Genomic DNA, 14,959 nt, shown 5'->3' on the forward strand with positions numbered 1-14,959 from the left:
AAAAATTCTGCCTAAATATTCTGAAATCCACCCTTATAGCCTTTTTTTAGGAGGAAAAAAAAAGCCCCAACCTTTCCTAAAGAACAAAGCGGGGCATTGTGGTAACGTGGAGCAGCGAAGACTCCTGTGGCTTCACTCCTATAGCCACAGGTTACCCTGCTGCATGTTTTAATATCCACTCTTCCTCACTTGACAAAGGTGAGTGATAACAGAAGCAGAACATCGCCATTCACAGGCCACCAGATCGTACAATGAAAATAAAGCAGAAAGTGTTTGCAGATATTTAAAATGCACTGCTGAAGAAGAAGGAAAAGCAGATGGAGCTACTCTAAGGCTAAGCCATTTTCAAAAGCAGAACCTCTACAGCCTGAAATGAAATACAAACTATGTGTGTGTCTGTGAAGGGAAAGGAATAGGTCTCATTGCCTTGAAGAATACCTGAGCTGAAAAATATACAGGTCATCCCAATTTGGGGGAACCACTATGGAAAAGAGACTCTCCCTTACTCAGGTTCTAAAATTGAAGGCTATAGATAGCAATGGCCATCTTGTGAAGAATAAAGCCAGTTTAACACACTTAAAATCACCAAATATTTGGCAGTTCTTTCTGTTCTCAAATACTCTGTTAAAAATATACACCTTATTTCTAGTCTAACTGAACTTCCACACTTCCATCTAGTTCTCCCTTTGTCTGATACAGTTGAAGAACTGTCTTACCAAATTTCTGTTCGTTGTGGTATCGTGCTTCTTGGGAACCAGGCAAGCCCCTCTCTATGCCCCCTTGTTAACACTAACCAGACTGAATTCCAGTTTTTCCACAATAAGGCATGTTTTCAACTACTCCAGTCATTCCTGAGATACTTGTGGTTCTCCCCTGACCCTTCTCCAACTGAACACACTGTTCCAGTAACAAGTTATGCAAGTGCATTAAGAATTAATGTACCACAGAAAGGTAATATAACCATTTTCTTCTTATTTAGCTCTTCTCTGTTTAGATGTCAGTATACAGTAACCTTTTGACTCTCAATCTCTCTTCAGAAACGATTAATTCCTTGGTTGAAGCTTCCCATTTACTCAGGTTATTATGAACATTTTCATTCAGGGGGAGAAGGGATGCTCCAAAAGAGGTGTGGAAAGGGCTAATCTGGGGGAAATCTCAACACCTAGAGATTAAAAAAAGGGGGCTGGAGAAAAGGGCTGCAAAGGCAGGGCAAGGTGAACTGAAAATGTTTTACTGTGGAAAATGGGGCAGCATTTTAGTTTATTGATATTGCCTGGTAAACTGAGTTCACAAGTGCAAATGAGAAATCATACACAATGAAGTCATTACAGACTCTCTAACACTGGACTTTGTTGTTGCTGTGCCAATAAAACTGACTGATTAATCTACTTCCATATAACAGCAGAATAAAACAGCTGTAAACAAGGAAAACCTTGGAAATTAAACATTGGAAACATTTATAAAGTGAAAACTAAGGCTAACACAAATGGAGTATGTATCAGCTGTGGGGGTGGAAAACAATCTGTATGGGAAAAAAAGAAACTGAATCATTAGGAGAGTGGTGAAGCATTGTTAATACCTGAGAAAATGGAAGTATGCCCTGTTTAAAACAATTTAATGAAAGAGTTTTAAAATAGACCGTAATGATCAAAACATTGTTTATTTCTAACCTCAAGCTTCTTTCAATATGCAATATTCTGCAAACTTTAGCCTACTGGGGTAATAGATCTGGTTGAATCACAGCCATTCTCAGCTACGATACTTGTTATTTAACATGAAATACCTAAGGAATGTTTGTGAGAAACAAGCCTCTCTTTGCTCTATTTGTTCTACTTCTCAAACTTTAGTTACTAGGTAGATCAAGTTGTAAAACTTCTGCAAACTACAAGACTTACCAGTAACTGAGACAATTTTTCTTCAATTTTTTTAAGCAGAACAGGCTTCCCTACTCATAGCCACAGCCCAAAAAAAAAGAAGAAAAAGAAGTTGCTTTCATTTCATCATTTTTGTTTCTTCCATCTAGAAGACTTTAATATTAAATGTTAAAAAAAACCATGAATTTGAAACAAAGAGAGGGTTGCATCACAGCAGCTACTCAAATGTCTCATAATAAAGCCACTACAACACAAAACTCAATTATTAAGACTTGGAGTTTTAGAAACTTCCAACTTTCACCTAAACTTGATTTTCACCAAGTCAAAGGTAAAACTACTAGTGACTCCAGGAGGAGCACAGTTATGCACAGTGGAGCACTACATTATACCTTTGAATTTTATCCTATCTTTGCCCTTTTCCCTGTTACTTTTTTTAATTCATCAGCAGATAGATAACCCTCCCGTCACAGAGACATATAACTTTCAAGTCACTTTACCAGGGACTTGCACAATCTGCTGCAATTTCTACTATACCTTGAAAAAAATTGTCTTTTCTTCTCCTACTTCCAGTGCAGCCACTACAGCATGTCCTTGCAGCAGACAGATTAGAGGAAGCACAACACCACCCTACTGTCCTTGGTCCTTTCCTCCAAAGTTCAGGCATGCGGGTAACTGCTATGAAATAAATACGCTTTCCCACAGGTCTGGGAATAAGGAAGCCTCCAGGAAGAGGGGATGAGAAGGAAGCCACTCCAAAAGCAACAGATACCGTACACACTTTCCTACGTCCTCAACACAAGCACAAACCAATTGCTTGTCTGGGGACTTTTAGGTCTAAAATAATAATCGTTTGGGATTAAGTAAACTCTCAAGCTGTGCAGGACAATTCTCCTTCCTTACAGCCCTTTAAGAATTATTTTTAAATTGTCAGATAAATATCTGACATGCTAAATTCAAGTTTCCTGTAAAGGATCTAGATAACTATTCAACACATTAAGGGTATAAGTGTTTACTGCGATTCATTATGTAGAAAAAAGGATTACCGAAGATTTGAAAATAACATCAAAGGCTAACACGAAGTTCAGGAGAAGTTGATTGCATAGCTAAGATTTAAAAAAAAACACCACCCAACAAAGCAAAAACCCATTAAAAAGAAACAAAATAACTCCAGAGAAAATCAACAGCAGGTTCAGAAATATTAATTTACCCCCCTGTGTATTATGTAGTATAGTATATGTGCAGTGTAAAGACAGACTGACCCTGAAATGTGCGGTCAGACAAAGATCTCAGAGAGCTGGAGCACCACTCAGCATTCAGACCATTTGCTTTTTGAATACACCCTATAATTAGAGAACAGTTTCTCATGCTGCCCCTCCCTTCAGCAGCTAACATTCGAGTATTCACAGAATTTTGAAGTAGTATTAGCTCTGGCAGTTGACAGAAATATTTTCACCTCAGGAGGGTGCAATTGTAGACGATCTTTTGGACAGCATATGGTCTTCAGTTCAAGACAGGAAAACGCACACCTTTTTATGTTTTAAAGCATCCAAGACATACACTAGGAATGTGGACTTGTAAAAACCAATTAAAAAACCCCCCAGTTCCACAGCATAGGTCTAAAACCTTGTCCCTTGTCTTACAGCACTCTTCTAGTTTTGAAAAGAATAATTACTTCAGGATTCAAAACTCTTTATAAACTTACACCTGATCAGTACTCAATGCATCTGGAAGCAACTGCTCTTAGCATAGTTTACTCTGCCACTTCAATGGACAGAGAAATCAAGGGCGATGACACAGTTGCATACCAGCACAGTTGCATACTGCAGCTCATGTGCCTACTAAATATACAGACCCCACTATGAATGATACGAGAAGAATATAACATTACGGCTTTAAAACGTAGATGCTACAGAGGTCTCTATTACACTGCACCGCTCAAATCGCACCTCCCTTGGAACTCGTCGCTTACGCATGCTGACAGGAGTCACTCTGGGAAATAAATTTGGTAGAGAAGCATGATAGTTGCAACACAATTGCATCTGACACACATTTAACTGAGTCAACAGGCAGTATCCCGTTACAGTGCGAGAGCAAGCCTAAATGGCAGCGATTTGTTCTGGAAATACTTACTTCTGATGAGGTCACCATCAGCGCGATTTCCCCAGACGGACTGGTCTTGTATCTCTGGTTGTATACTTTGGTTACTGGAAGGCTGTTTTACGTCTTTATCTCCTGACGCAGTATTCTCTTGGTCAGTTTTTTCTAAGTAAAAAGAAATATTAAGATATTAGTTTCTGTGATATTTTTCCTCTATGTGAACAAAGCTCGTCTTTGAAAACTAAAACCAAGAGGGCATAAAATATAACTTGTCTTAGCATCTCGTGTAGTTTCCTTAGAAATAATTCCTAATAAAGTTGATTTTCAATTTGTTTTCTTGTCCAGATCAAAATAATTCCCCTTTAAAAAAGTCTTTTATTCATATTGTGTTTAATCATGTAAAATAATACTCAGTAGTTGTAACACGTTATAGTTGAGTTTTTATATATTTAAGTTACCTTCCACAAAATTTTTGGATAAAAATTTGAATCACTTTGTCACACACAAAAAACATTATTTTTTGCCCACATACATGCATCTCTGGCATATAAAAGCCACAAAAATTCCACAGAAATCTGTTCTCTATTATTTAGAATTCAACATATAATTAAAGACAAATATTGTTGAAACTTCAAAACTGATTAGTACAGAAATGCAGAAAATTTCTTGTAATACAATTACCTATTTTTCATTTTAAAAATAGCCTTTAAAAGCCATTCCTGAATAAAAGTCAACGTTTAGCCTATGATGAAAGGAAAAATTATTTCTTCTCTCCCAGTATATACAAGATGCAGGGAAATTTCCATGGTAAGGTTATTTCATGGATTCTTAAGCTTATTTCACAAGATAGCAGATCTTGTTTTGATGATTTTGCCAGTTAACACATGCAGACCTGCATTTTCTCAAACCAAGGTGACAGCTTTCATTTTCACTGTCATTAATGTTTTTAATAGACAAATTCATACACAGAAATCTTTCTGTTCTTGATTGCTACAGGTTTTTCCTACTGGCATTCAAGGAAACATTTCCAAATCTGGAATTACTTTGTTCATTATTCGCAGTGACAGATTATCAGTTTATATCACTTACTCAAGGAATCTGTAAAACACTAAATATTTTCAGGCTCAAGTATTTTTTGAGTACACATACAACATTTAATATTTACAGTAAATCTAAATGAGCAACTGGTTGAAAACTATTTATTTATTTCAAACAAGAATGTGTTTATAAACCACTTATCACAATGTAATGATACCATATCCTCTAGTAAAGCAATGATTCCAGCCCCGAGACACAGAAAAATCACTTATTGCTACCGTGACATATTAAAGGTTAGTTTCTTTATGTAACCAACAGCAGTTTGATTTTAAATCCTAACTTTCTGACTTTGTTATCCACCCTATTAAACTGAGGCATTGAACATCACTCAAAATAATATATGCCGTATTGTATGCATAGTAGCATGTGCCTTCAAGCACTGCTGCTCCCCTTCTATTAATTTCCACCTCTGAAATGTCTGAGCCAGCTACCTCCGTGGTACTTCTCTCTCGGTCCTCTCTCTCATCACCATTTCTTCAACAACTTGTCAATATTTCCTCAAGCCCATCCTGAGATGAACTGTTTCGCTGGGATTGGCATAAAATTAGTGGAGTGATTGGGAAGATATCTGTTGACTTCAATGAGTTTTGCGTCTTGCCCTGATGACTTAACCTCACCTAGATACTCGTTTTTGTTTCAGATTTTTTCAATCCCGCTGACAGACATTAGATACAAATTATTTCTATTTGGTTATCTATCAGATACAAATCCAACTGCATTGAAGTATGATGACTTTGCCTGTGCAGTTAGATATTAGGTGCAAATCTGTTTCAAAAATATTTGAAAAATGTCCTGAAGTAGGCTGAATGAAAGTAGTGTCCTGGAGAGAACTAGTGTAAAAGAAATGCAAGCACTGTACGCTCTGCTTTCCACAGAAGGTAAGCATAAATGAGCTATTTTAAGAGATTTTGCTCTTAAAATTACTTTACTGCAGTAACACCACCAAGATTACAACAATATCTACCTGGCAGTGGTAGTACAAAACTGCAGAGTTATTGTACACAATTTTCTTGTATAGGATACAACTTTGCAGAACCTATTTAATGTAGTAAAAATGTATATTAACATTAATGTTTCCTCAGAGCCCTCTGTTCTAGATTATGTTTTTATCTAAGAAATATGAAGGAATGCAGAATACAATGTCATCATTATTCACAGGGATTTAGTTTTCATTCCTCTGCTTGTTTTCAGTTCAGTATCTTTGTCTCTCTTTTTCTTAAACTATGTAGGTGCATTTTTCATGTTTACTTTTATTATTATAGCTGGATATAGTAATCAGGCAGTCAAAACCATGTAAATTATATCAACAGTTAACAAGAAAGAAGTAAGAGGCACTATTAAACAGTAAAAAACCCCCACAATGTTCCAATTTAACACCAAACAATTTTGATAAGAAGTTTACAACAATTAACATTAATTGAGTATCTGTTCTTTGATCTATTGAATTCACATGAAGACTTTCCCATGAATGTGTGTAACAGAAACCTACACCATCGAACACGTATTTGGTATCTTACTTCACACTCCCGAATTTCCCACGGGAGCATGCTGCTCTGCGGGTGTGCCGGGTTGACCCCCGGCTGCAGCCAAGGACCACATGGCCGCTCCTTCCCTCCCCAGCGGGACAAAGGGAGCGAACAGAGAGAGCACAAGTGAGGAAACTTGTGGGTCGAGATATAGTTTAATAAGTGAAGGAACGAGGAAGAAAAAATAAAACAAGAGATGCAAAGGCACTCAATCACTCGCCACCTCCCACAAGCAGACCAATGTCCAGCTAGTCTCCAGGCAATGGATATCTCCCCCAAAACCTCCTCCCCTCAATTTTTATTGCTCAGTGTGATGTTATATGGTATGGAATATCCCTCTGGTCAGTCTGGGCCAGCTGTCCAGCTTGTGTCCCCTCCCAAACCCTTGCCCACCCCCAGCCCGCTTGCTGGGTGCAGCGGGCAGAGTGGGAAAAGAGAAGACCTTGACACTGTGCAAGTGCTGCCCAGCAACAGCCAAACCACTGGTGTGCTGTCAACCTTGTTTTAGTCACAAATCCCAAACACAGCACCACAGGGGCTGCCATGAAGAAAATTAACTCCATCCCAGCCAGACTTAGGACAATGGGGCTTTAGAAAAAGTAGACCTTAAGTAATGTTTAAGATTTTTTCATACATTCCTTCTGATGTATCAGAACACTGAAAATGGACAAACACTGCTGTCATGATTAATTTGTTTTTTCTTGAAAGTGCACCAGGTCTCAGTGTTAGTACAAAGGAATTTCTTGATTATTGCCTTATAATAAACAGCTGATGATGGGATCATAACTTTTTTTTTAAATTCTAGATGTGCAACTACAACATACCAACTACAACCAATCACACATGAAAATAGCCTCAAGAACACTCCTGAGTCTGTGGTTTGTTGATGCCATTATTTTTGTGTTACATGCGTAAGAAGAGTGATGAGTAGTTTATGACACATAATACATTTAGAAGCCCAGTAAGGACCCACACAAAGACCTTAATCTTTCCTGATGTGCCATGCTTGTGGCAGAGCAGTTTTAATAAAGCTTACAGCTGGCACAAATACTAATGGCCTTTTTCTACTGCATCTCTGAATAAATTTATAACAGTTCTCTGTTTTAACCAAGCTTAATCTTAAGAATTGTTATGTAATACTTCCTCAGTGTTATAGCTTCTGCTTCCTCTAGTACACCCTTCCACTCTCATGTGACTAACCTCCAAAACTGGCAGCCAAGAAGAAAAAGAGATGCTCTTCCTAACAGTTCAAATAATGGAAAGAAAAGACTCATTGTGTTCCGAGTCTGGCAGTGTTGAGGTAAAAATCCAATCTGTCTTTAAAACCATGGTAAGTTACTCTAGGTCATGTCACAAAAGCAAGATAGTCTTCTTTACCTACCACCGTTCATCCCCCGGACCAGCAAGCTGTGTGGCTATGTACCTCTCCTAAATGAATCCTGGGCTGAAAGAGCTTCTAGCCAAAAGCCCCGCGGGAGTGACACCCACACAGAGCACCCTGTGATTTATCCTGAAGGTAGGCATGGGCATAGACGCTACTTGTGTAGAGATTAGTGCAAGTTTAAGGTTTAAATAAGGAAGAGACACAACATGCTGGCAAAGTATAGAACTGAGATGGTTAACAGCCCCAGTCATATCTGTACTAAGACAACTGGTAAGCTGCTAACTGAAAAAATTTGAAATTTTAATCACACCTCAAAATTACTGTTTCATGAAATAAGTAAACAAAGTGAACTCCTATTTTTTTGTTATTTGGACTTATTAAACTATATATAGATCACTTTTTTGTGATACATTCATTTTACCATCATCTTGTTATATTTATTTTTAAAATTACACAACAATATATGTATTTCATGAATGAAAACTTGTTTTCACCATTGAGACTATTGTACCATTGATTGTTAACACCTGTTTTAGTTCAGAGCATGTGCCTCTGATTACATATATTCCTTTGCACCATGACAAATATATTTTACAATACTCCACCAACAGAATAGTGTCAGCAGTCTGGGTCAGCAACAAGGCTACTATTACAATAGCCCTATCAAAAAGAAAATTTGACAAATAGTCAGAATTGTCAAAAAAGACATGTATAGATAGGTAAGAAGGATATACAAGGCAATTTCTCCAGATCCCTTCCAATCTTGTCTTCTATGCTTTTATAAAGTTCCTGGGATATAGGTCAAGCTAATTCCTGAAAACTTCTTAGAACTTCCAGTGAAGTATCCTTCTTTTCAGAGCTCTATTTATTCTGTCTTTCCCTATGATAACGTAGAGCATACTGAGTGGACATCTCACTAATATGTAAAACTGATAGAAAACACACAAGTAAGATAGGCAATGGATGTACATTTGTGGAACACATCTCAAAGAGCTCTAGTCTTTGACAAATAACCACCTGTTCTTCTCCAGGTGCTTGTCCATTTGTACATTCACACTCTAGCTGCCCCACCATGTCTCCTGAATTTACACAGGAATGGGTCTCGCAGTCCTCCAACATGGCATCACACCTCAATGCATCAGTAACTACGTAATATTCAAACCCTGAACACACCAGAAAAATGGAAACAAGTGCCCACATGAAGTGGGTTGCACATCCTCAGACTGTGATGGACAGCTGATTTCTATTCATATGATGACACATAAGCCTATATACTGACTCAGCCATCTCCTCCATTCACGTGAACTGTAAGAGTGCTTGACTAGCAACATGACAAACTGGACTTGAGAAACAGGTTTAGAGTTTGTCTATTGACATGGGGATGCTGTGGATGTAAAATGAGTTTAAAATCTCATTGCTGCAACAACAGAAGGCTCTGTTGCTATGACACATTCATTTTCTAGTCACCAACAATGTGGTGGACTGCACCAAATAACAAGTGAAGCAAAAGCAAGGGCTGGGAAAGGCTTCTGGAAACCTGAGTGCATCATTCTCAAAGAGAGAGAGACAAAAACAGGCTGGCACAGTGAAGTCATTGTGACCTCCAAAAATGCAGAGATGGGAGCAGTCCAACAGTTTTACTGTTTAAGGGCAGAGGAATAATGGAAGTTAAGGGCAAAGCTTCTTAGGCACTTAAATTTGACCCAGCTGCTGGGATGTAAACATGGATCCGCCAACGGCCTGAGTTATTCCTGAACAAGCAGACACAGATTTAAACATACACGTGCAAAGCTCAAACCATCCCAGATGGAATTTTGTCCTTCAAAGCAAAGAGAGAAATTAGAACAGTTGGGGGGGGGGGGGGGAAACGCAAACCCTAAAACACAAAAGTTGAAGAATGTTTCCAAAAAGAAAGGTAACAAAATGGTTCTCTGTCTCAAGCGTACAGCGGTTGGGAGGGACTGAAAAGCATGTGGCAAACACTGCACTTCTAACACTTCCTTTGTTCACTAATATCCTCGCTGGCAAGGAACCACTGAGGATGCTATTTCCTACCGAAAATTCCACTGTTCCCAACAATAACACAATGGAACCGCGATAATACCAGGTTTCACAATGCAACCATTAACAGTAACACCCACCAGCTACTTCATGAAATGCCTAAAAGTTTTAGGCATTGCACATAACAAGCATGGTCAACTGTGTTATTCGTGTAACAGAATGCCTATTCCAGTTCATGATTTGCCTGAAATGATCTTATTTCATAAATGACTGGTTGTACAATCTAATTAATATTGATAATCCACAAATTATGGAGTTGGAAGCCTCCATTTAGATGTTCGATTGTTTTAAAACTAAAATAACTACTTTGGTTTTATTTCATTTCAGTGGCTTTCACTTAAATGTCTCATTGCAACTTTCAATGGCCTCAAAAATACCACTGAAAAAATCAGTCTCTCAAAATTAGAGCAATTCAACTGAACTTCTTGGAAAGCTCTTACACAGAATTTTCCAGGTGCAAGCTATGGAACAACTATGGATGTACTCAAGTTTGACAGACCTGGACAAATTTCAGTCCTGATAAATTAAAAATTAGTATCAACATGCAAGTAGGCATTCTGCACTATTAAAAGCATTTAAAAGTTCAAATACATAAGTGAAAACTTCTTTTCACAAATAATCATACTAATTGTCATATGGTCAGTTATAAATTTATGTCATTCATCCAACAATGTTTCACATGTGTACAAAACATAAGCTTCACAGAAGTGCTCAGCAATACTCAGTGGCTATGTCTGTACTAGCAATAGCACGGGCCAATAGAAGTGCGCCTGTAAAGTGGAAGAGTTGATTTTAAGGACAGATTCCTTATTCTACGTGTTCCAGGGGCTTTCTGCTTTGGACTAGCTCTCAGATTGAATCTCAAAGACTGAAGGCTCATTAGTGGCTGGAGTGCATTAGGCACATTCCTGCAGTGCATCTTCCAGACTATTTTGTCCAAAAGGAATCCAGTCCAGGTCACTCCCCAGGATCACTCCACAGTGCAAACCAAAGCGGGGGCGAACAGGAGATTCACTTCAAAATTGCATTGCTGATGCAAATGAAATCACTTGCTAACACACTCATTGCTGGATGCTACTTATTAGGGGGAAAAAAAAAAAGTCTTTAAAACACAGAGAAGTCTAACTTCTGAAGGCCTGGCATGGAATTTGAGAAGAATGATTTTGATATAAAATTAGCCTATGAGATGGAACAAAAGTATTTCAAGTTTGATGCAAGACTTCACAGTCAAGTCTATGAAATACAAGCTGATCACACCCATGTGGACATGAATCACTTTACTGGAACGGCATGCACGTGAAACTGAAAGCAGAAATACATTTTTATGACAAACTAGAGTTAGACACTTATGAAAGTTTTAGGTATTTTAGTCAGTAACGTTCAATAAATGCTTCAGTACTGTCAGACAGCAATGAAACACATTAACACAGATTCACTCAACTCTTGATTGCAAGCGTGAACACAAATATAGAGGAAGTATTTAGTAAGTTTGAGCAATCTGAGTGCACTGGTTAACCGTTAAAATAAAAATCCATTACTCCTAACACTGAGGAACTGCTGGTAAAGTGCAACAATTATGGTGATAGCAATCGTTGTTGCCTCAAGAATGTCTAGACATTCCCTGCAGTGAGTCTTCTGTCACACCATCTCGTCTAGCCAGGATGTTCCTTTGGTGCTCCTTGTCATGAAAACAGTTAAGCACAGAAAATGTGAAGGGGTTTAAATCACATTCTTGAAGAGGACCATGTGCTTTTAGTACTTTTCTGAATGCAAGTATTAATTGCTGAATATGATTTCTGCAGACACCAGATCAGAACTGCATTCTCCATCCAGCAACAGTGACATGATTTGCACCAGGGAGAATGGTCACTTATAAAATTTGAGCCTTGACATTTTTACTAGACTTCTCCACTCTCCTCCCCCACCCCATTAAAAAAACAAAAATTCTAGTGAATTTCCTTCCCTCATCTAAAGAGATACTAGAAAGTTTTTAGAGTTGAAATGCAATTATCAATCTCAATTCATAACAGCAGGTTTTTATTTTATTTATTTTCTTCTTAGATTAAGAAAGCTAAATATTATTCACTTGTTATTCTAAGTTACATTTAGTTACTAACAGGCAAAGGTGAAAGCATTACAAATACTTGACAGATTACAGTCCTACATTTTCTAAAATGTGGCTCAGTTCTCTAAATATAGTTCCATGTTTGTTGAATTTCTCTCTTGTATTCTCTGTTTTATTCAAATGCAGAGGATTTAATGGAAAAAGTCCAAGTAATAATCATGACATGACCTCTAACATATTAAACATTTTCCTTAAAGTGGAGAGGCAGAGGGTCACAAAATGTCACATTCCTTGTTTAGGGACATTATTTTGGTACCCGCCAGTGTAAAAAATACTTGATCACAGCCAAACTGAAGTGGTCTGAGCAGACATGACACTATTTACTCTGACTACCTTACACAGAACACAGGTAGAAGTAGTCATAATTTGATTCCAAGGCTTGTGGAGCTACAGGAGAAGAGAGACAGCATGGCCAGGATCTTGAATAAGAGTGCATGAGCAGAGCTACGCTTTTGGAAGGATGTGGCAAAAACTAGCTAGACCTTTGTAGAAATTAGGTTAAACCTTTCATCCTGCAGTCTGTACCTTAGAGCAGCAGGGTCTGCTGGCACAGCTAATGGTCTAAGGACTGAAACTGAGTACTGACATTGCCACAAAAGAAGACGCTATGATTTCATTTGCTCTCTCTCATAGCACACAAGTTGTGGAGGGCAAAGTACAATAATCTCGCAAATATTTATTCATTAATTCAAAAATGAACTACCAAGGCAGAACAGTGATGGGGGAGATGCTGAGAGAGCATGTTGGTTAAAGTAACCTACAAAAATTCTTTTAAGTTGCAAAAGCCAGAGTATGCCACATGTGTAGGCCAAACTGTCTCAACCCACAGTTTTCACCATCTCCACAACTGATGTATATCCCTGCAGTCTGCCTAAGCTTTATTACTTTTGTCTGTTTTTTTCTTAGGTTGTGGGATATTTGCTGAATATTTAATATTCAATTGAAGTTTCTTTTCCTTTCATGGGAAAATAAAATTAGGCTTCAGCATCTAAATACATAAGATAGCAAGCAAAAGGAGCACTTTGAATATAAGGATTTTTTGATGTTATCTCATGGAACTACAGAAGAGAAGAACACAAGTTTGTTTTCAGGATGTAAGGCATCTATACCAGTTAAACAATTATAGAAAGCATATTAAAGTACACTGTTACCAACCAAAAATTCTTTCTCACTAGAATTCACTTAATCCTTTATTATGCATACAACATAAGCCATTTTTTTCTGATTAAGGAATCTTTACTCCTAGATGGACAAGTATCTCACTGTAAACATATGGAGTCATCACACAAATATATTGAGGTGATTCTAAGTAAAGTACTAATTATTTCAAATTTTCAAATACCAGAAAGAATATTAATTTCAACCACAGCTTTTTAAATTATCACCGAGTTCTAAGAGAAATCGATGTACTTTTGGGTGTCCCGGGGGGTAGTACAGAAAGAGTAGGGGGTATTGAAAGTCCCAGATACATTATCTTAGATCTTCAGTCCTGGAATATCTGGACTACCTTACCCTGTAACCACACACTGCAAAGCTGACAACAGAAATGCTGGAATATAGACTGGAAATGTTATGAACTCACCTCTTCCTCTTTCCACCCCCATTTCCCCAACAGACTTAGGCTAGAAAAAAGCAACAAATATCCACAGTTATCCTCAAATCTAGGTTCACTAGAATAAAAATTATGTATTTGAATGCTGAATTCTGTAAAAAAATCAGCTTTCTCTTTCTGTGAACTACACATACGCTTTGAAACTGAGCGTGTACCTTGAAAGGTGTGGCCAGTGAGCAAACCTGAATCAATATATTACACTTGTTTGTACTTTACTGATCCCTAAGAAAGTAATTTTACAGTCCTCCACCTCAACAGCTGTGAGCTGTCATTCAGATTTTCTGCACAGAACTTGTCCATGGACAAGTTTCCCTACTTTTCATAAAAAGAAGAGCATGCATTGAAAATCTTACAAAATGGAACCACGTTAAGACTTTATTTCATAGTGAAAACTCAATTTAAAATGGCACCGTAAGAATGAGACTACTTTCCAGGCTAGTCAGTTCACTGACTTACAGCTTCAGTACCTTTGATGTATGGCCTGCATGCAGAGTTTAACCAGCGTGGCCACTTGATCACATGACAGATAAAAACAACACATTGAAAATAAACATGTATCACAGATACTGAAGTTTCTGGCAAAACATGATTCTAACAGCTCAGTTCTGCACACTTGATCTTCTGTATCTAATCTTTTTTTATTATTATTTTTTACTGTTTAGAAGTTATGAGTCATTCTCTAGGATAAAAAAACCCAAAACAATAAGATAAGTATAAGCCAATTTAATATGTCTCCCTGCCAGAAGACTTTTACTTAGCTACAGACACTTTCTTGTTTCTCAAATGAGTCTTCAACTTTGATTTCACATAGCTATCGATTTCCCAAGTTACAAAACCAAGACTGCATCTTTAATCCACAGTTGCACAACTGTGTTACCACACTCTGCTCCAGTTAACCAGTTATGAATAAAGTTACAGTTTTTGAACAAGCTTAGTTGTCTGTTCTTCAGAGACTTTTTAAACTACTGTCAGAATTCTGGAAAACAAAGCTGTAGCTGTAAATGAAAAAAAATATTAAGTCTCACCTCCACAGACCAGGACTCAGTAGGCAAACACACTTCCCTATTTTGAGGATAAACTTGCAAAATACCTTGTCTAACTTCCCTACATGAAGGTGATCAGAATATCAACATATTTGTGCCAATGCAAGTAAGATATACCTTAAAGAATTTTTCTTTAAGA

The 14,959-nt window shown here is 37.7% G+C and overlaps 1 protein-coding gene across 1 annotated transcript in view; it reads right to left on the reverse strand.

Annotated features, from left to right (window-relative positions):
- MDFIC (MyoD family inhibitor domain containing) overlaps positions 1-14,959 on the reverse strand; it is a 45,435-nt gene that overhangs the window by 29,656 nt on the left and 820 nt on the right. Inside the window, exon 2 of the mRNA XM_082003738.1 lies at positions 4,005-4,136. Within this exon, the coding sequence (XP_081859864.1) occupies positions 4,005-4,136 (132 nt within the window). The remainder of the gene's footprint in view (positions 1-4,004; positions 4,137-14,959) is intronic.

The sequence above is a fragment of the Phaethon aethereus genome (assembly GCF_964289735.1).
Source record: "Phaethon aethereus genome assembly, chromosome: 1".
Lineage (NCBI taxonomy): Eukaryota > Metazoa > Chordata > Aves > Phaethontiformes > Phaethontidae > Phaethon > Phaethon aethereus.